General features: G+C 45.6%; 1 protein-coding gene across 2 annotated transcripts in view; it reads right to left on the bottom strand.

The window, feature by feature from the left end:
• LOC111951036 (protein FAM222B-like) overlaps nt 1-21,491 on the bottom strand; it is a 62,860-nt gene that overhangs the window by 18,651 nt on the left and 22,718 nt on the right. For both annotated transcript variants that reach the window (XM_070434262.1, XM_023969007.2), the window contains exon 2: nt 1,354-1,481. In XM_070434262.1, the coding sequence (XP_070290363.1) occupies nt 1,354-1,435 (82 nt within the window). In that variant the 5' untranslated portion in view covers nt 1,436-1,481. The remainder of the gene's footprint in view (nt 1-1,353; nt 1,482-21,491) is intronic.

Below are 21,491 nucleotides of genomic sequence, written 5' to 3'. Positions count from 1 at the left end.
TAGTGAGGTCTGCAGAACGCATCACCAGGGGCAAACTACCTGCCTCCAGGACACCTACACCACCCGATGTCACAGGAAGGCCATAAAGATCATCAAGGACAACAACCACCCAAGCCACTGCCTGTTCACCCGCTATCATCCAGAAAGGCGAGGTCAGTACAGGTGCATCAAAGCAGGGACCCGAGAGACTGAAAAACGCTTCTAGTCTCAAGGCCATCAGACTGTTAAACAGCCACACTAACATTTAGCCGGCCGCTGCCACATACTGAACTCAACTCCAGCCACTTTAAAAATGGAATTGATGGAAATTATGTAAAAAATGTACCACTAGCCACTTTTAAGCAATGCCACTTAATAACAATGTTTACATACCCACATTACCCATCTCATATGTATATACTGTAACTCTATATCATCTACTGCATCTTGCCATCTTATGCAATACATGTCCACTAGCCACTTTAAACTATGCCACTTTATGTTTAACATACCCTACAGTACTCATCTCATACGTATATACCGTACTCTATACCATCTACTGCATCTGCCATGCCGTTCTGTACCACCACTCATTCATATATCTTTAGTACATATTCTTTATCCTTTACACTTGTGTGTGTGTGTAAGGTAGTAGTTGTGGAATTGTTAGGTTAGATTACTGTTGGTTATTAACTGCATTGTCGGAACTAGAAGCACAAGCATTTCGCTACACTCGCATTAACATCTGCTAACCATGTGTATGTGACTAATAAAATTTGATTTGATTTGATTTGATATGGTGTATGTGTATATGAGAGGTATGTCACATGTCCAGTGCCTCACCCCAGGAGGAAGTGGGGGAGAGCGGGAGGGGTGGGGTTTTGTGGTGTCACATGTGGAGACAGGTGAGACTGTGTGAGAGAAGGGCATGTTGTTCACACACAAACATCCTGCTCAGTGTGCTGGTGGCTGGCTGTTGACTGGATGTTGACTGGCTGCCTGGTCCGCCTCGTTTCTCATCCTAACGAGATTGACTTCCTTATTATCACCGAAACACATCCCTGTGGGAGACAGGTCTTTAGGGGGAGGACAGGAAGGACGTGCGAGAGAGAGAGGAAGGGGGGCGAGCGCACGTTCTCTAGCAAGTTATTAGTACAGTCTCATCCCCTGACTTCTCCCTGAATTGTGATCTATTGTATTGGAGCACAACACTTTCTTTCTTTCTCGGTCATCTCTTTTAGTTTTGACACAAGGCTGTTACAGAGAACCAGGTCAGCACCCAGCAGCTCTGTTCATCGAATGTTTGGGTGGGTCTGCAGAAGGATTTTAGCAACCTGGTGTGTGTGTGTAGGAGAGTAGAGTACAGACACTTACATTTCTGAAGTCCAGTGTTCATCTGCGTGTGTGAGAGAAGCTGGAGGGAGAGGTCACCTGGCCCTGGCAGACAGGCCAGCATTTCACACAGACACTAATGCAACATGGGACACTGGGTCCTCCTCACACTACAGGGGGAGAGAGAGGAGGGAGGGGTCAGAACTCAGACATAACTGCAGGTCCACATATGCTACATGGAGATAATACAGTAATAGTATAGAGCAGCACAGGGATGGCTAATACAACCCTCAGTTGTGAATCACTTCAATTATAACATCAAACAGCTAGTGGTAAAACATGGGGCAGACTCTGTCAATATGCATAGGCAGGATGAAAATTACTCTCACCGTCCCCCCCCCCCCCCCTTGTGTTGGTCAGGTGGTACGACCCTGCTGCTACCTGTGCATTGCCTCTACAAGACCTTAGCAGGAGGAATTAATTACCCTTATATGAGTGTGTGTGTGTGTGTGTGTGTGTGTGTTGCACTCCACTCAAGGAAGCCACTCCAGAGAGCAGTAGCAGAAACATGGCAGTAAGTACCACATCAATCCTATGGTCCCCAACCAGGCCCCAGGAGGCTAGCGCTACAACATGTGTAGCGGTACATTTAGGGGACGTCAAACAAAGTATAGTAATAGAGACCAAACCGTATGGAAAATAAAAATAATAAGGTACTTTAAATAGTGAGAAGCTGTGTGTGAGAGAGGTTGCCACCAAGTAACAATCAGAGGTAACAGCAGCAGCAGAGAGAGAACAGCTTTAATTGCAGTCTGCTTCACTTACAGTATTCAAAACACCATAGATGCTTGCTTAATCAGCACGAAGGTCAGTCAGGGAGTAAATTAAGTCGACAGAGTGCGTTGCCCCGTGCCCATCTCCTTTGCTGCCGCGTGGCATCAGAACAAACACTGGAGCACAGACAAAAACCACACACACACCGCGTTGTTATGAGGGAGGCAATTACCCACCAACAACCTTGGCACTGCCGTCTGCCGCAGGGTGGCGGCTTAAAAGTGCCTGTCCCCCGTAGAGGGGGGAGAGAGAGGGGAAGGGAGAGGAGGGGGTGAGATGAACTCTAAAAACACAGGCGCTGAAAAAGGTCAGGATGACAGCTCTTTTAAATCCTCCCAGCGAGGGGAAAGAAAACAAGCCTTAATGAAGCTGGCAGTTACACAGAGAGAGATACCCGAGATGGAGCTGTCTGTGCTGCACCTTGGGGTCTGGGTGGGGAGGTATGGGGTCGGAGGGGGGCTGGAAGTGACAGGGAGGGTGGCTGGGCGGGGGTGGCATGGGAAGGACAGTTGGGGCCTGTGGAAGGGTGGCTATGGGAGGAATGATGGGGGGAGTGGGCGGTAGGAGTGCTCTCTCTCTTACTAGCACACAGATCTAAGGATTTGTTGCTGTTTCGTTCTGTGCGGCCAGGGTGATGCGGCGGATTTCAGTGCCGGTCTTAAAGCCGCAAGGGAGATTTTCAGCTTTTTCTCTCAATTCATCTTAGTGCCAATGTTTCTCAACAAGGATAACAAGAATGTTTTCAAGAACACAAAGGCATTGGGGTGGAGGTAGTCAACCTCACATCAAATGCAGACGTGTAGAATATAGATAGACGAGGAAGGGAGGGTTACCAGTCAAAGCAAGATCCCAATTTTCGATTGGTTTGTTTTATACACACCCAGAGGCATCTACCACAAACACACACAATCATCCTCCCCCACAGCGCCCCTGAATGTCAGAAAACTGGGGAGCGCAGCAGCAAAGGTCAGCCTACGGTAATGCTCCACCTGACACTCTGCTTTAGAGTGGTAGAGAGACTACAGCAAGAGATGATGAAACCAGACAGACAGACGGGCCCTGGCCTGACAGCCACCCAGTCACTATGATACATCCACTTCAAATAGACAGACAGAAAATAAAACACAGGCTCTTTCAACAATACAAACACTCAGACAGTGCAGTAAGACTCTCTCTAGCACCGCTATGAAAGATCAGATGCTGCAGCAGTGCTGTGTGTGGCTTCTGCTACTCCAACCGATTCCTAATTGCCCACCGGGTAAAACCCAGGTGGGTTAGATTGGTATGATGTGGACTTTACTCTGCAGTGACCCAGGCAGGCACCTGTATATCCAGTTGATGTTTGTGGAGCTATGGCTCAGCCAGTGGAGTTAAGCCAGGTGTCTAACACTGACTGACCCAGACACCCCTAGTGCTTTCATCATGGCATTAGGGACCCCATGACGATGCAGCAAGTGACTCTCCAGTCTCCACCACAGCTCATATACATCTATAATAGTCTCCTAATCATTGGGTGAGCCTCTTTTTATAAGAGTGATCTGCCTCGTTTACACATTCAGGAGGATCTGCCTCGTTTACACATTCAGGAGGATCTGCCTCGTTTACACATTCAGGAGGATCTGCCTCGTTTACCACTCAGAGAGGATCTGCCTTGTTTACACATTCAGGAGGATCTGCCTTGGTTACTAGTGCATGCAAGTGTGTGTATGTGTATGTGTGAGTGTGTGGTGTGTGAGGTGTGTGAGTATGAGGCGTGTGAGGTGTGTGAAAATTAAGAGTTCTGCATCAAAATAAGCAGCTCATTAGAAAAGATGCTTCCAAAAAATGCCTCCATGTTACAAAAACAAGGTGAGAAGAAAACCCTGTATGGTTGGTTGGTTGCATTAACAGCTAGTCCTTAGCAGTCTTGCCCAATTAAAGGCGAAAGCAATTAAGAAAGCTAAGCCTTTGTGTTGTTCCATTGTTTGTGATAATGGCTGAGGGAGAAGGAGAGGAGAAAGCAGAGCAGGCTGTGTGCTGCTGTTATCTAATTGTGTTTACCCTGAGGTTATAGTGTCCATAATAGAGCCAAGGAATAATCTTGTTGGGAGAAATGCGTTGTATCCTTAGCATGTTGTGTGTGTGTGGATTCTACCAGGGAGAATGAAATGACTTTTCTTTTGCGAGTGAGGAGAGCTGAATGCTGGGGGAAAAGAAAGAGAAAATAATAACTTTTTACCCTTGAATTCCAAACCAGAACATTCTAAATGAAAAAAGACCTTGCCTGCTCTTGTGCATGTTACTCAGAACTGACTGTTCACATCAGTGTGGCCTTCATTAGCCCATCTGGGTTGTGCAAACAGTAAGGTGGAACAGGATTTAATGAAACAGTGCTGCTGCTAGCCCAGGGCCCACAGGCATGGAAGCCAGTGCTGTTCTGTTCCACTGTGTGTGTGTGTGTGTGTGTGTGTGTGTGTGTATACATGGCATGTATATGTGGTATGTGTGTGTATACATGGCATGTATATGTGGTATGTGTGTGTATATACATGGTGTGTAGTATGTGTGTGTATACATGGCGTGTGTGTGTGTGCGCACGGTATATGTGTGTGTGCGTACATGGCGTGTGTGCGCATGTTCGACATTCTCACACAAAAGAGTTCCTGATGACTGTAGCAGATCCTGAGGTGTTTAGTCCTGGGCTGGGCTGGCTGACATTTATATTTTTCAACCATAGAGACGCCAGCCCTCATCAACCTGGACTGTTATTTGCAACTAAAGAGAATGCATGTGTACTTAAATGAGTGAGGGAGGGGAGAGAGAGAGTGAGAGTGAGAAAGGAGAGAGAAAGAGAGTCAGTATGGTACTGTTTCCAAACAGGCAACACAAAAGGTGTCAAAAATCAAACAAGGAAATTGCATTGGTGGTGTTGACTGAGAGCTACTCCGAGCTGAGGGGGAGGGGGGAGTAACAGATTAACTGACACTTCTCTAATTAAAGGTGAAGGGGGGATGGAAGAGAGGAAGAGGAGCAGCAGCCAGCCAGTGAGCCAGACAGACAGCCTCCACCTAAAATAGTGCTCAGTCCGCAATTGGATAATCTCGGACTGTCCGAGTGTCACAGAGGAGGAGAAGTCTGCTTTACAGTTACAGCAGAAGCTCTTAACAGGATGAGACGTCATGACACGAAAGGGAGGGGGGGGGACAAAATGTATGAGCCCTCATCACCCCATTGGCCTCATCTTCGCATTGTGTCAGTCTTTAACATCAGTGGCTCTCATCTTTAGCCTGAATGAGAGCCTCTGGGCCTGCCCCTAGCCAGTCAGCCAACAGAGTACTGACTGGATCCTCATCCAGGCTGGTCACTAGAAACAGACAGTGATTTTGGACATCTGAAAAGATCCTGAGAACGTTGATTTATGACTTCCTCTGCGCTTTAAAAAACCGCTGCACTACGTCAAACCACTGTCCTATGGCAGACCACAATGCTCTAGCAAGCCGTGAGAATACTATGAACACAGATTTTTTATTATTTTGTTTTAAGCCTTCCCCAAACCATAGCTCTAACCACTCAGAATGAAGGGCTAAACTGTTAACCATTTGAGTTGTTTCTGTTTTAACCCTGTAACCAAGAGGAATTAACCCTGTAATCACATGGAATTAATGCATCAAAAATAGACATTCATCCATAATACATTGAATTTCGAAGGGAAACTATGAGATCTTGTTGCCTCATCTAGCTGGGGGTGTGTCTGAAATGGCACCCTATCTCCTATTGGCCCTGGTCAAAACTAGTGTACTATATTGGGAATATGTCTGCGTGGACTGGTAGAGTGAGTGACTATGAGTCAGGAGATATGACCTGGTGGTGTCCTGACCTGATCTCATCCCGAGGCTATAGTCATTACAACACACACACCCACTGAAGGGCTGAAAGGAATGAGCGTGGGCCAGTAAGCCATGGACAGTCTAGTCCAGCCACTGGCTATTTCACCACAACTCTAGTCTACTCACTGTAATGACCACTCATGGCTCCTTGATGTGGGAGGTGAGAGACTGGAGTGTGTGTCTGTGTCCATGCTCAAAGGCACTAGTCTGAAGAAGCCGACAGAGGTGCATGCATTGCATGCTGGCCCGGAATACCAATTTCCCTGGTCCCTTCTACTAGTATCATTTGACGGATGTGTTTACACCAGATGTAAAATGTGTGGACGGCACTGCCAAAACAGAGTAGATCCAAACTGAAGGATGCCTGGCTACTTCTTTATTTACCCATCTATCTACTCTACATCCATCCACAGAGCAGACAGTCAGAGGGCTGGAGAGGACATGCCTCAGTGAGGGAAAAACCAACCGCTTCCAGAGATATGACAGTCTAAAAACGAACGAACAAGAAATCCCAATGGTTGACATGCATTAAAAACCACAGCAAGATCTCTGGGCAGCGCTCCAGAGCTGTAGGTTTTTAAACACACCATCTAAAAGCCCTACATTTGATTTAGTCACACTAAATACACCTAGCGCTAAATCTGATTAAACACTCAGTTGCTTGCCTTTCAAATTAATCAGCCAGGGGAGTTTTATAAAAACAGCAGTGGCAAGGATCTGTGGCGGCCATTACTCTTCCTGCTCTGCAATTAACAGAGTAGCACTTGGCAGGGTTTGGAGCGGAGTATGTGAGTGGAGTTGAGCGGTTGGAAATTCCCCTCATCGCTCAGGGAGAGTTCTTTCCCCTGCTCCAAATTCAATCCATAAATTTTTTGTTTAAAAGGAACATTTAAACAAACACTCCATGTACTTTTGTGACTATGTACTATTTGGTTTTGAAGTAGGTTATTGTAAGAAGCGCTCAACAGTTCAACAACTTGTCGTAGGCTATTAAACAAGGACCTACCTGATAAGAAGCTGGTGTGTTAAAAAACAAATGGCTTTTTCTCTAATTTATTGATGATCAGATATTTCAGTTGTATGTGTTGCTGTTGTGCAATTACAAACTTATACTCCTCTTTTTTATATATTTTTTTAACAACAGCCAACATAGAAATCAAAATGTCTCCAGTGCTGTTGCATGGGCTCATTCGTTGTCTTGCCATCAATTACACAGATTGTGACACCCAGCTGTGACACCCCATTGGAGCGGGAGAGAAGGCCAACTGCAATTTCTTTTTAATCTGCTCCACGCTCAAACCAAATTACGGACGCTCCGCTCCTCGCTCCACTCCACTCACATCCTCTAGATTGGAGCGGCCCTGGTCTGCAACTGTTTAAACACAGATTGGCGGATGACAGATTCTGCTGAGGGAGAGACTTGCATGCCACGGGAGAGGAGAGTCCCTACTCTACAGTATACACTCTCAGGGGTAGGCTAACCACACTACAGCTCTGAGAAAGGCCTAGTTGTCCTCATACAAGAGCAACATTATCCCTTTTCTATCTTTCTAAATCCCACATAGTTTTGCTCTTTATCAAAAGGAGACAACAATGCAGCCAGACAGTCACATGTTGAGTTGACTGACACCGATACCAAGCTATAAACTGTTTGTAACAGCACTACTGCAGATATAACAAGTCTACATCTGCAGATAGCACATTGCAAAATTCAGGTCAAATTCACAGGTTTCCCAGATGTCCTGCATAATTCCTCCTGATTCCAGGAATCTTCAAAACTGGGATTTCTGGACAACCTGGGAAAGTTACTGAACATTTTACAACCCTATACATTGACGAGCCATACCACAGAAAAGAGGGAGGGAGGGAGTGCGCAGGGTCGGCAGGGTGGGTTAATGTGAGAATCCTGTGGGTTGTAAATCAGCAGGAGGCTGTGATACCCCTGAAGGGACACTAGAATTTCAGAAGCACTAATATTTCAGTCGTGGTGTGGGCCTGTCTCTGAGAAACATACCACACAGCTAGTTAGGCAAGGAATTACAGCTACGCCCAGGGTAAAATTCTCAGGAATACCATCTTGAATATGTGTGTGTGTTATTTACATTTAAGTAATTTAGCAGATGCTCTTATCCATAGCGACTTACAGGAGCGAAATAGGGCTAAGTGCCTTGCTCAAGGGCACCAGCAGATTTTCCATCTACGTAGTAGGCTCGGGGAGTCGAACCAGCAACCTTTTGGTTACTTGCCCAACACTCTTAACCGCTAGGCTACCTGCCTGATATGCGAGTGAATGTGGCGTAAAATGTGTGCGTACTGTGTAGCCTGACTCAAAATCTGTGTCTCTCTGCCTCAAAATGTGTGTGTGTAAGTCTAAAATATGTGTTTGATTGAGTACACACTGCACAAGCAGGAGGAGAGAGGAGAGGGGGCCAGATGCCAGCGTTATGCGTTTTCTGACCTGTCAGACAAGTGAAAAACTGTTTAATACCAGCCAGCACCTTCCCCCATGGCCCCACAGATTGACCCAGCCCAAACACGACTGTGCAGCCCAGCCAAAACACGACTGTGCAGCCCAGCCCAAACACAACTGTGCAGCCCAGCCCAAACACAACTGTGCAGCCCAGCCTCTCCCTTATGGTTAAGTCTCAAATGGGCTTGACTCAGTCTGTCCAAAAGGGCACCCTATTCCCTATATAGTGCACTCTCTTTGACCCAATGGGCCCTGGTCAAAGCTAGTGCACTTTATAGGGCATAGGGTTCCCTTTCAGACCCAGCATGAGTGTGTGTGGACAGAGCAGAGCTAATGCACAATAGCATTGTTCCAGGCGAGCTGGCGCAGCAGCATAGAGAAATTAAGATGGAGTGGCTTGATTTCATATGTGAGCAGGTGCATCCATTTTGTGCTGCTCTTCCCCACACCTCCTCTGCCTCTCTCTCTGTCAAGCGCTTATCAGAAATTGGACACCCCAGTGACAAATTGAGCCTACGATTAAAGGGAGAAAGAGGAAAGCTTTTAAAGTGCTGCTGATTGGGATCCCGGGCTGCCCTCACGAAGGAATCAGAGATTGGGTGGTGTGTGCGCACACGTAGAACAGTGCCTCCTGACACCCCCCTCTCTCCAGGTGTTCCTACGGCTCACATTTCTGCTCCGAATGCTCAGCAAACAGATCCAAATCAATGCAGCTGTTCCTCGGACAGACGGACACACACACCCCCCTCCTAGCCAGCTGTAAGATGAGCCTTGAGCAGCATAATGACTCCCTGCATGACCAGTGTGATTTCCCATTCCCTCTCCGAGTGAGAGTCCGGGTGTGTTTAGCAGGGCACAATGTAGCGGAACGTTCAGATGGAAATATGTTATGTAGAACAAACATGCCTCTATAAGAATAATAAATAATTTAGTCTCTTTGCATAACATTTCTATTTGTGGAGAGGAGAGGTAGGAGAGGAGAGGAGGAAAAGAGGGGACAGGAGGACTCGGGCATAGGCAGCCACAGCACCAGGGTGTCAGGCAACTTGATGTAGGAGGAGGGTCAAAGCAGCTCCAGTAGTCTGAGCTGTGGGAGAGCTAAGGCCATTAAATCATCCTAAAAGGACTTAACACACAAACCACGAGCCAGGCAGGCAGGCAGGCAGGCAGGCAGGCAGGCAGGCAGGCAGGCAGGCAGGCAGACAGGCGTTACACAGCCAGCCACGCCCTCAGCCTGGCTAGGACATTTATCCACAGTGCCATTAAACTATACCGACCTCACATAGCCTAAATACACACAGACAGTCAGATATGCACACCAAAATGTGGTGAGAGGCCTGCCATGTCCTCCCTGTATGCCTGACCCTTTTCCCCCGTATGTAATGGATTTCCTGGTCGATACAACCCAAAAGGTGAAACAATTCTATTTTCTGTCCATGTACAGCAGCAGGTAAGGTCAGCTCAATGGCAGCGCTGACATTCAGTCTGGGCCCCACAGAGAGCCAGAGCCTCTCACACAGGGCCTGTCTGGGATAAAAGAGATCATTCTCACTGGCCCAGAGTTTATAAAGGTGTGTCGCCAAGAGCAGAGAGAGCAGCAGACATTTGGGATCCCTTCATCTCCTGTCTGTGTGTGTGTGCGCGACTGCATGTAACCCACCCAGACAGGCGCCATCCCCAGCCCCTGTCCAGCCAGCGTCTCAAAGGGGAGCCAGGCGAACACAGGGCCGGCATGGCAAACACAGGGCCGGCATGGCAAACACAGGGCCGGCATGGCAAACACAGGGCCGGCATGGCAAACACAGGGCCGCATGGCAAACACAGGACCGGCATGGCAAACACAGGGCCGGCATGGCAAACACAGGCCGGCATGGCAAAACACAGGGCCGGCATGGCAAACACAGGGCCGGCATGGCAAAAACACAGGGCCGGCATGGCAAACACAGGGCCGGCATGGCAAACACAGGGCCGGCATGGCAAACACAGGGCCGGCATGGCAAACACAGGGCCGGTATGGCAAACATCTCAACCCTGTGTTAGCCTGGGAACATCTGGCCCTCCCAGGCTCAGAGCGGCAGCGACACCGCACTGTCCATCTATCCATCTGTCTAAAGCACACCACAGAATCTGTCTGTTTCCTGCCTCTCTGCTCTTGCCACTCACTGGGAGAGGAGGGAGGGGATGGTGGGGAGGAAGCATGGTCTGCATGGCAAATACCTGATTGTAAAAAACAGATTAATATTTATTGATATATTATTCTGAAAGAACTAGGCCTACGCCGGTTATGGTTAGAAAGAGCAACACACGCACACAGATAGTCACACAAACATTCTCGCATCATGCCCTCTCCAACTACCTAACTCATACAGCCACCTTTCCCCTAGCTGTCCGATGGTTAAAGACTGATGAGGCTCGCTCAAAGGTCTATGCAATTGAACCCAACATTAATGTACCCAGCAGCAAATTTTTCGCCATCGACCCGCTTTCCTCTGCAATAAGGCTGGAGGAATCAATCAGGCTGAGATAGCAGACATCAGACATGGGCTGAAGGAGGAGGGGACTTTGGATGGAGCAGATTAATGATGAATGGATCTCAGATATGGCTTGGCTAAAACCGCCCAGACCCGACCAGGGCGTCTCAGAGGACATATGACCTTTAACAAAGTCGACATGAAGTGAACACCACCACCACACAAACTACATAATATTCATTTGCCTTATATAGGCCTACAGCAGGCATCTTCAACCTTTTCTTGCCCAGGGACCCACTCTCAGGCAAACCGGCGACCGAGAGACCCCCATCATGTTAGTACATCTTGTCTTATCGTCAGGTGAATGATAATGGCAAGGAGAAGTAATCAACATTTTAAAATGAATAGATTTGGTTGTTTTTCATTATTTTGACCTCCCCACAGTATAATTAGAAGAGGAAGTGTAAACTAACCGTCTATTAGCTAGAAAGTTAACTCCAAACACATATTCGCTAAGAGCAGCTGTTTAGCTGGTTACACAAAGGTTAGCCATGTGTTGGTAAAAATGTATGTCCATGTCAAGAAAGCTTACCAGCAGCACTTGCTTCACTGGTGGCTTATTTGCGGGTGCTTTTTCAAAGCCTATGTCAGACACTCCACTGTGTGTAATTGGCTCCAATGAGTGTAATTTGGTAAATATTCGGAGTTGAGAAATAAAGTTTACATAATTAGAAATAAGATATTCTCCGTTTTTCTACTGTAGGTATGCAATTCAAAATGTTTTTATTCTGTTGTTGCTAGCGATATTCATAAAAACGTTGGAATTTGTTAAATATATTTTTGCAGAACCCCTGCAATACATGGCGGCGCAGACCTCCGGACGAATACCCCTGGCCTACTAGGACAGTGTGTACTAGGCTTCTGTAAAGTCAATCTTCCTCAGTCGTCATGAACACCATCTGACCTGGCACTAATACACACCAGATTATACAGGACTGTGTAAACCTATGCAAAGTCAATCTGCTGATGATGTGCACCACTATTTAGCAAATATTAGACATGGCTTGCTCTAGCCATCCCATCACTATTACAGCTGCGCTGGCCTGGCCCTCTCTCCACCCTGAGCCCTTCAGGAGGTCTGCTAGCCAGGGCCCTTTTGGATTTCTAAAGAGCAGACCCATTGGCCCCCCACACACTACACTGAGGTAGAGGGGGTAGAGAAATAGATGGGGGGGAGAGAGAGAGCTAGACAGATGGGATGGGTGGTACTGTGGGTTAATGTAAAATAATCCTCAGGGCAGGGTGTGGATGGTTGAGCGGTTATACCCTGTTCTGCTCCCTCTCTGTCACATGGGAGAGGCAGGCAGCAGGCAGTGATACAGGTGATTTAGTGAGAAGTGATTTAGCAGGGTGGCTTACACAGCCCGCTGGCCTTAGCAACAGACTAGACATCCATATGGACCTATCTGTTCAGCTGGAGCACTGAATAATGGGGAAGCAGCCGTCTATGTCCAAAAAGTAAAAATAAATAACAATAATAATAAAGTGTAAACTTAAATGATATAAAGTAAGTAGAAAAAATAATGGAAGATAAAAACAAACAACTAGCAACTAAGGGAGAATCAAAAATTCCCCAAATGATGCATTCAGGAGTATTTTTGTCATGGCATGCGGCCCCACATATTTTGTTTTAATGTTTGAGTCACTCTGATAGCATAAGTCATGGAAAAATGTGTAGAATTGAAGGAAATATGCTTTAAAACTGCAMATTTTTCTCTTCAGCACATGGCAAAATGTGTAGAATTGCAGAAAATTGCTTTAAAAAAAGCTACACTGGGCCTCCCGAGTGGCGCAGCGGTCTAAGGCAATGCATCACAGTGTTGCGGTGTCACTACAGCCTGGGGTTCAATCATTACCGACCGTGACCAGGAGTCCTATAGGGCGGCGCAAAATTGGCCCAGATTCGTCCGGGTTAGGGGAGGGTTTGGCCGGGGGACCTTTACTTGGCTCATCGCGCTCCAGCGACTTTTTGTGGCTGACTTTTTGCAGGCTGACTTCAGTCATCAGTTGAATGGTGTTTCCTCTGACACATTTGTGCGGCTGGCTTCCGGGTTAAGCGAGTAAGTGTTAGGAAGCGCAGTTTGGCGTGTCATGTTTCGGAGTACCCACGACTCGATCCTCGCCTCTCCCGAGCACGTTGGGGAGTTGCAGCAATGAGACAAGATCGTAATCACAAAATTTGGGAGATAATTACAACAAAAAATTATATAAAACATCTACTCTGCGGCCAACAGGAAGGCTCCATTAGGCACGCCCACCACCTAAGCCCCATTTTGATCCAGAAAAAACATTTGTACCAGGGAAAGAGCACAGGCAATGGTCAAATAGAATCCACATAAAGAAACAACATTAAACGTTATAGGTCAGGGTACAATATTCTATTTCTCAAAGTAAAATGGCATTTGATGGCAAGTTAGAACATGAAAAAACATGCAGTGTCTTTAAAACTCAGAACATACCAATTATAGATGCAGTGAATGAAACAGAGTGACAAATACATGACAAATAAGTTCTATAAAAAGGGTCTGCAATTAATAGGAATCTAATAGTTTGCCAAATTTCGGTTTATGTGACAAAACAAGCACTCAGAGTATAGGGAATCATTGTACCATCTAAACCGCTGTGAAACATATTTTTTACAACCAAAAATATTGTATTTTCAGCTGGTGTACAAAACAGAAAGTAAAAGATGCAAAAAAAAACTGAACCCTGGGCCTTTTGCATTTATGTTTTTGTATTCATGTTTCTATGGTGATTTTTTTACATTAGTAAAAAAAAACTATAAACATCCAAAGTGTGTGTGTGTAATATATATATATATATATATATAGTTTTTTTTCACTAGTGTAAAATATATATAAATATAAAAGATTCAAAAAACGAAACTTAAGAACGGGAAGCATAGAAATAGCGCACATAGAAGGGATCTTCCGCTTCTTATACTTGTTTTCGATGAGAATGATAGATTTCGATATGAATTTGGTTGGATCGCCCAAAAAGTTACATTTAGCAGCTTTAATCTGCATGCCTCATCTAACAACAAGATAGAGTGCTGCTGCTATTCAAACGCGATGAAGTGTTTTGTTTATGTGTGTGTGTTTGATTATCTTAGGAAGCAGTGAGGCCATGGCCCTTTGCTCTAAAAGCCTGGCCCAGGCTGAGTTGAATGGGTTCAGCCCAGCGCTTCACACAGCCAAGACTAATCCCTTTAAATCCACAAAATGTTTAACTGGTTGATTAACCCCAAACATCAAATTGTGCATTTAATGTATTAGTTAATCTAGCTGCAGTATGTGAGTAGTGATACAGTGTGTGAGTGGTGATACAGTGTGTGAGTGTGAGAGAGAGCGTAAGTGAGTGAATGAGTGAGAGAGAAGCGGGCTGTAAAACAGTCCATTCGGGAGAAATGTGGAGAAGAAGCCAAAAGGACAGGTTTGTTGTTCAAGCTACTATTTGCCAAAATGCACATGAGAGAGTTCTTTCTAAACCAGCTGTCGCTAGCAAATAGCAATCAAAGTCCATTCCTTCAGAGAAGAAAAGAGCAGACACACTGGGTAGCAGTAGAAAATCAGTCAACAGTCCCATCATGGTTTAGCTCATACATACCACAGTGGTATGACGCTTCCTGCAGGCTTCATATAATTAGTAGGGAATTTAAACCAGGCACACCTCCCTGAGTGGAAAGAAGTTTGCCAGAAATATTAACCCAGCTTCCTTTAATAGCACCTGACAAGAGGTTAAATCACACATTACAGGCAGCTAGGCTAAACTGAATTCTCACAGTAATTAGATCAGGAATATGACTGTCTTTTTCCCTTTCTGCCTTCACAATGCCGTTGATCAAAGCCCTAATGATTGTGTGTGTGTGTGTTGGCTAAATCAAAATCTCCCTATAGGACAGGAGCCTGTCTGGCCTAATTTTTCGCTCTATATAAAAGTAAAAACAGACAGTGGAGTGCGACTATCAATGTTTGTCACAAAGCAGGCCTAACTAAAGACAACAAAATGTTAAGGAGAAAAAGCTATGTATCAACTTCACACCGTGAAAATAAACTGGTGCAAGAGTTAGGCCTACTGTCAAAAAGACAGAAGACAAACTTATCTTTTCACATCTTTTTGTCTACCTTAGGACTGGGCTTGCACCATGTCTAACCTGTGTGTGTGTATAGCCTACACAATAATGGAGATGGATGAGAGATGGTGTTGGACTGGTGGTGAGGGAGAGGAGACAGCAATTGACATTTTGAATTTTCTTTGGTATAGCTGTGAAACCCATCCCTGTGGAGTGAGACACTGGCTATCTGCTCTCCTCTATCCCTCCATCCCCGGTCGGCTGGTGGGGTTGGTGTAGCTAGGTTTCAGCAGCACCTGGTCCCTGATGGGGTGAGTGCAGGGGGCTATTTACTATTAATTACAGAAAGCTGACACGCCGGCCAACCCGTGCAACGAGACCCTGGGACGTCAAATACAGGAAGACGGATGATTCCCTGTGACTGAGCACACACGCACAACTGAGCACACCATACACTCATTCAGGCTTGCACAAGCACTTTAAAACATGGCCCCGGTCTTTCAGATTCCAACCCCAGTGAGCCTCCATCTSAATCCATCGCATTCCGCTGCTGAATGATGTGAAAGTACTTACTTCTTTTCTAGAGCCATTTTCTAAATGTGAGTAATACACAAAGGTTGTGCAGTGGCCGCTATGCAGCTACATGATAAAAGATTACATTTCTGCTCTAAGTCAAAGCTTCCTTTGTAAACAACCCCCTTTGTAAGTAAATAGCTCGAACATACACGGCGGAGGTAATGGACAATTTCATAACTCGCTCCAGAACTCAGCAGCCGCACACAAAGAAGGGAAATGGCAAGAGATATGTCAATCATTKATTGCTGAAAGATGTCAGACAAAAGGAGTCAAAACAACGTTACTGCCTTTTTCCCCCTGTGGCATATTCTGTGTCACTCCACAACTGCAGCTCAACCAACTCCTCACAATAAATGGGGTCACTGACAAGAGACTCTCTCACAAGAGGTCTGAACCCATCTCAACCATTTTACAGGTGGCATTATGCTGCTAAAACAGGAAGCAAAAGCCCTTTCAAAAGGATCTAGGCCCAGGGCCTAGCTAAAAGGCTAAAATGCTGCTCTCTATCGCCCAGTTCTATCTGTGAAGACCATTTAAGCTACACAAAAAGTGGCTCATATGCATGGTGGTTAGTCAGGAAAATGTAATCTAGCCTAACCTTCTCAAAGGCAATACAACTCTAAACTAAAAGAGCGAAACATGGCATATTGAGAAACACATCACATAATGATTTGTTATGCCCAGTTAAGCTGCACATTGCAAGAGATAAAGAAGAAGATCTAAAACATTTTCTAATATGGAAACGACASCACTTGAATACAATCGGATTTCTTGTCTCGATTTGAATCCAAATAAATTGAATAGATTCGTCGTTTCCTGGGTAATTTCCCTGGCTGGCATTTCTGGTAGTCATGTCATGTTGCTGCTGCTTAGCCTAGCAGACTACATCAACACTGACCACCTATGAACTGTAATTACAGCAAGCCAAATTCCATCCCACAGAAACACAATCATCATCATCCCTGCATTCAAGGGAATGCACCCAGCTGAAAAGGACAAATACATGGGACTAGAGGAGATATAAACAACATAAGCTGAGCAGGTTTGAGCAGAGCACGGAGTAGCACCCTTGTTTACTACATCTATAGGGCCTACTACTAGTGCAGTGCATTTCACCCCAGTGCTCATTTCAGGCAGTAATTCAGGCAGTAGACCATTTCAGCATGCAGTGCAGAGCAGACAGAGGCACTAGCTACTAAAGCCACCAGTCTATGTACAGAGGGTTCAGTCGCTGACTGGGTTCTGGTGTTTGGACACTGCAGATGTCAGACAGAACACAACGCCTGTCTGGAATAGCAATTCAGCTCAGTGCATCTACAGAGGGACTTGTTTAAAGTGGAGTTTGGATGAAAAGAGACAGTTGGTTTTCACTGCTCAGTCTGACCGACAACCGTTGCTAGTACTGCAACTTTTACATGGTTGTATTTCCTTAAGCCTGGCTGCTATGGCTGCTTTCCTCATATAAGCGAGAAAGAGAATGACAGTTGGACAAAGGGCTGGCCGATATGACCTTAAAATCAAATCCAGATTTTTTTATTTTTATGTATGTGCGATTCACGAAATACACTACATGACCAAAAGTAAGTGGACACCAAAATCATGGGCATCAATATGGAGTTGGCTCTCCCTTTGCTGCTATAACTGCCTCCAATCTTCTGGGAAGGCTTTCAATTAGATGTGGGAACATTGCTGCGGGGACTTGCTTCCATTCAGCCACAAGAGCATTAGTGAGGTCGGGCACTGATGTTGGGCAATTAGGCTTGGCTCGCAGTCGACGATCCAATTCATCCCAAAGGTGTCCGATGGGGTTGAGTTAAGGGCTCTGTGCAGGCCAGTCAAGTTCTTCCTCGCCAATCTCAACAAATCAACTCTGTATGGACATTGCTTTGTGCACTGGGGCATTATCATGCAGAAACAAGAAATGGCCTTCCCCAAACTGTTGCCATAAAGTTGGAAGCACAGAATAATCTAGAATGTCATGGATGCTGTAGCGATGGAAGAGGCCTAGCCTGAACCGTGAAAAACAGCCCCAGAACATTATTCCTCCTCTATCAAACTTTACAGTTGGCACTATGCAATTGGGCAGGTAGCGTTCTCCTGGCATCCGCCAAACCCAGATTCGTCCGTCGAACTGCCAGATGGTGAAGCGTGATTCATCAGTCCAGAGAACACATTTCCACTGCTCCAGAGTCCAATGGCAGCGAACTTTACACCGCTACAGCCGACGCTTGGCATTGCACACGGTGATCTTAAGCTTGTGTGCGGCCGCTCGGCCATGGAAACCCATTTCATGAAGCTCCAGAGGCAGTTTGGAACTCGGTAGTGAGTGTTGCAACCGAGGACAGACCATTTTTACACGCTAAACCCTTCAGCACTCTGCGGTCCTGTTCTGTGAGCTTGAGTGGCTTGCCACTTCGTGGCTGAGCCGTTGTTGCTCCTAGACATTTCCACTTCACAATAACAGCACAGTTGACCAGGGAAGCTCTAGCAGGTCAGATGAATTCAGGGATTTTGAAGTTATACCTAGGTTGAATATATGCCTTAAACAACCATAATAGCAACTAATAATAAGAGTTTATCAAACATGCTTTTTTTTTGCAATAATCACCGATCTGGCTTTCAAATCTATGAAAATGCCCTTTTTTGTTGCAAGTTTAACGAGAACTATGCATAATGCACATTCACTAATAATGACTAAATTCTTGTAGCAGGCAATAGGCTATAGAAAATTAACACAGGTCTAATCTCCCTACCTCTGAGGAAGTACAGTTCCCGTTCAGCCCAGTCAAAACTGTTCGCTGCTCTGGCACCCCAATGGTGGAACAAACTCCCTCACGACACCAGGTCAGCGGAGTCAATCACCACCTTCCGGAGACACCTGAAACCCCACCTCTTTAAGGAATACCTAGGATAGGATAAAGTAATCCTTCTAACCCCCCCCCCCCTTAAAAGAGTTAGATGCACTATTGTAAAGTGGTTGTTCCACTGGATATCATAAGGTGAATGCACCAATTTGTAAGTCGCTCTGGATAAGAGCGTCTGCTAAATGACTTAAATGTAAATGTAAATGTAATCAACAATCTCTCAAGCCCACGTGCTAGAGATTATATTTCAAGTTTAGCCAACTTGGATCTATTTGCTAGCCAACAAGGTTCAACAGTTGAACTGTTATGAACACACCCTTCTGTCCGTCTCCAACTGTTTGAACAGCATGCTGGCCTGTCAACTTTGTTCAGATGTTGAAATCAAGTGGCCTACCTTATCTCAGAATGAGAACAAGCTGCCAATTCCTTAAATAAAATTGTGTTTTATGCTTATTACACATTTCTAAAACACAAACTAGACCGCTAGTATAATAGTCTTTGGCTAAAATGCTGCCAGCGGTATGTGGTACCCCAATGCAGTGTGCGACAAACTCAGCATTAATTTTCCAGAATCAATGGTCATTGATACTCCTGTTTTAGTAGTGTGCACAATTTGAGTAGTTGAGACATTAAAAGGGTATCATTAGAAAGGTTAACTTCTCCTCTATTACAGTAAAATAACGTCTCAATGTGCTTCGGTGTCCATATGACCTATTCTGTTGGACCAAACCTCAAAAGAGGTTTCACTCTCGCTAAAATCTGCCCAAAATAAGGCCAATGCGTTTCTATGGGCTTATTTTGGACCTAAGCTTGTCGCCTGCCTGCCCGCCTTTGGAACAACGACTCCCATTGTTAGGGCGGAGACGTGCATCTGGTCATTATATACTGATCTCTGGTGTAAATGGGAAGGCGCAAACAGCACAGAGGAGCGAATGAGTCGACACCAAAAATACAACACGAGAACAAGCAGACAATCACTCATAAAAATACAAAACCTTGATACAGGCATTTGGAATATCGCGCTAAAACTTAAATTCAAAATAATTAAATATATTGCCCAGCCCTAGTTGGACACAAACATTCATTGAATGACATGTGCAAGATTAGACTGTGAAGGTCAATTTACCCTTTCAGCCACCTTTCACAACAAAACCTCAGGTACTTTTTATGACAGGAAGAATGTAATTTGGCCATTTCTCAAGGCATGGAGATACCATTCACTAATTGGCAACAATGGGCTCTAAGAGGATCAGAGGGTTAAGCTGTATAAAGGCCTCTATTCTGAGTGGCTCTCGCCAACACACAGACACACACCAAGCTTGAGAGGTGCTGCAGATGATAAACTAAGCAGGTCACATCGAAGTGCCATAGCACTGACCACCACTCACCTCCCCAGCTCTCTCGCTCTGCCTTGGCTGTCTCCACTGCACCCTCACCCAGCCCAGCACTCAGCACTGTGGACCTACATGCCTCTGCTCTGAACTTCAGGCTGAGCCCCTGACTGCTCAATCAGGCCCACAGAAACACTAGCTCCCTGTCGGCTTAGATAATCGCTTTATCACTTAAGAGAACACGACGGCCATGATACACTAAGCTCTTTCATACTTTTAACTACATCCAGGCCTAAGATTTACAAAGGGCAACAACAAAATATCCTTTCTACTCATGCAAAACTTTCCACAGCCAGCATTTTAGCTTCAACCAAAAACAACAGGAGAAACAAAAACATTGACGATGAAAAACGTTGTTTTGTTCAGTTTATTTTCTTGTTTAGAAATGATAGTGGCTAGGATATAGGCCTAGCTCAATAGTGGTACACTACCTCAGTCTCTCATCCATGGAGTGATGACCAATGGAAATGGGTATTTGATATATGGCACACTAAAATTAGCATACCACACTGTCAACAAGGATGGGGATTAGGGACTAGGTAAATTAACCAATTACCCAAAGCCACCCTTAGACCTGAACAAATCCAAGCCAGTGTTACATTTCAGTAACTAAGCAGGCCTACACCAAATCACTTGATGTTTTTCTCAGAAAAATAACTCAGACACTGAACTCAAGACCAGGATCACAGCCAGCCAGGTCAACTCAGTCTTTAATGACTAATTAAAACAATAAAAATACTAAATTGATCATCAATATCAGGGCGTGGTGATATATTGTCTATTTTTTTGTGTGATATCCAATTGCAATCCAATTCCGATCATCGCTGCAACTTCCCAACGGGCCCAGGAGAGGTGAAGGTTGTGTCATGTATCCTCCTAAACATGACCGGCCAAACGGCACCTCTTAACACCTGCTCGCTTAACCCGGAAGCCAGCTGCACCAATGTGTCGGAAGAAACACTGTTCAACTGATGACCGAAGTCAGCTTGCAGGCACCCGGACCACCACAAGGAGTCACCAGAGCGCAATGAGCCAAGTAAAGCCCCCCCTGCCAAACCCTACCCTAACCTGGACAACGCTGGGCCAAATGTGCGCCGCCATATGGGACTCCCAGTCACAGCCGGTTGTAACACAGCCTGGGATCAAACCCCAGGCTGTAGTGACGCCGTAACACTGCGATGCAGTGCCTTAGACTGCTGCACCACCCGGAAGGCTGATATCGTCTTTTAAGGTATTCCGGTATGGATATTCACAATACTGTCTATAAAAAGGTATTTTGATACAGAGCTAAAGGCTAGAGCTACAGCTTTCAAGGAATGGGTCACTAACCCGGACACTTATAAGAAACCCTGCTACACCCTCCGACAAACCATCAAACAACCAAAGTGTCAATACAGGACTAAGATCTAATCCTACTACACCGGCGCTGACGCTCATCGGATGTGGCAGGGCTTGCAAACTATCACGGATAACAAAGGGAAACCGAGTGGCACGAGCGTACCAGACGAGCTAACTGCTTTCTATGCGTGCTTTGTGGCAAGCAACACTGAACCCTGCATGACAGTATCAGCTGTTC

The sequence above is a fragment of the Salvelinus sp. IW2-2015 genome, linkage group LG23, assembly GCF_002910315.2.
Source record: "Salvelinus sp. IW2-2015 linkage group LG23, ASM291031v2, whole genome shotgun sequence".
NCBI classification, from domain to species: Eukaryota; Metazoa; Chordata; class Actinopteri; order Salmoniformes; family Salmonidae; genus Salvelinus; species Salvelinus sp. IW2-2015.
Note: the sequence above shows the minus strand (reverse complement) of the source record. Positions and strands in the feature narration are given on the sequence as shown.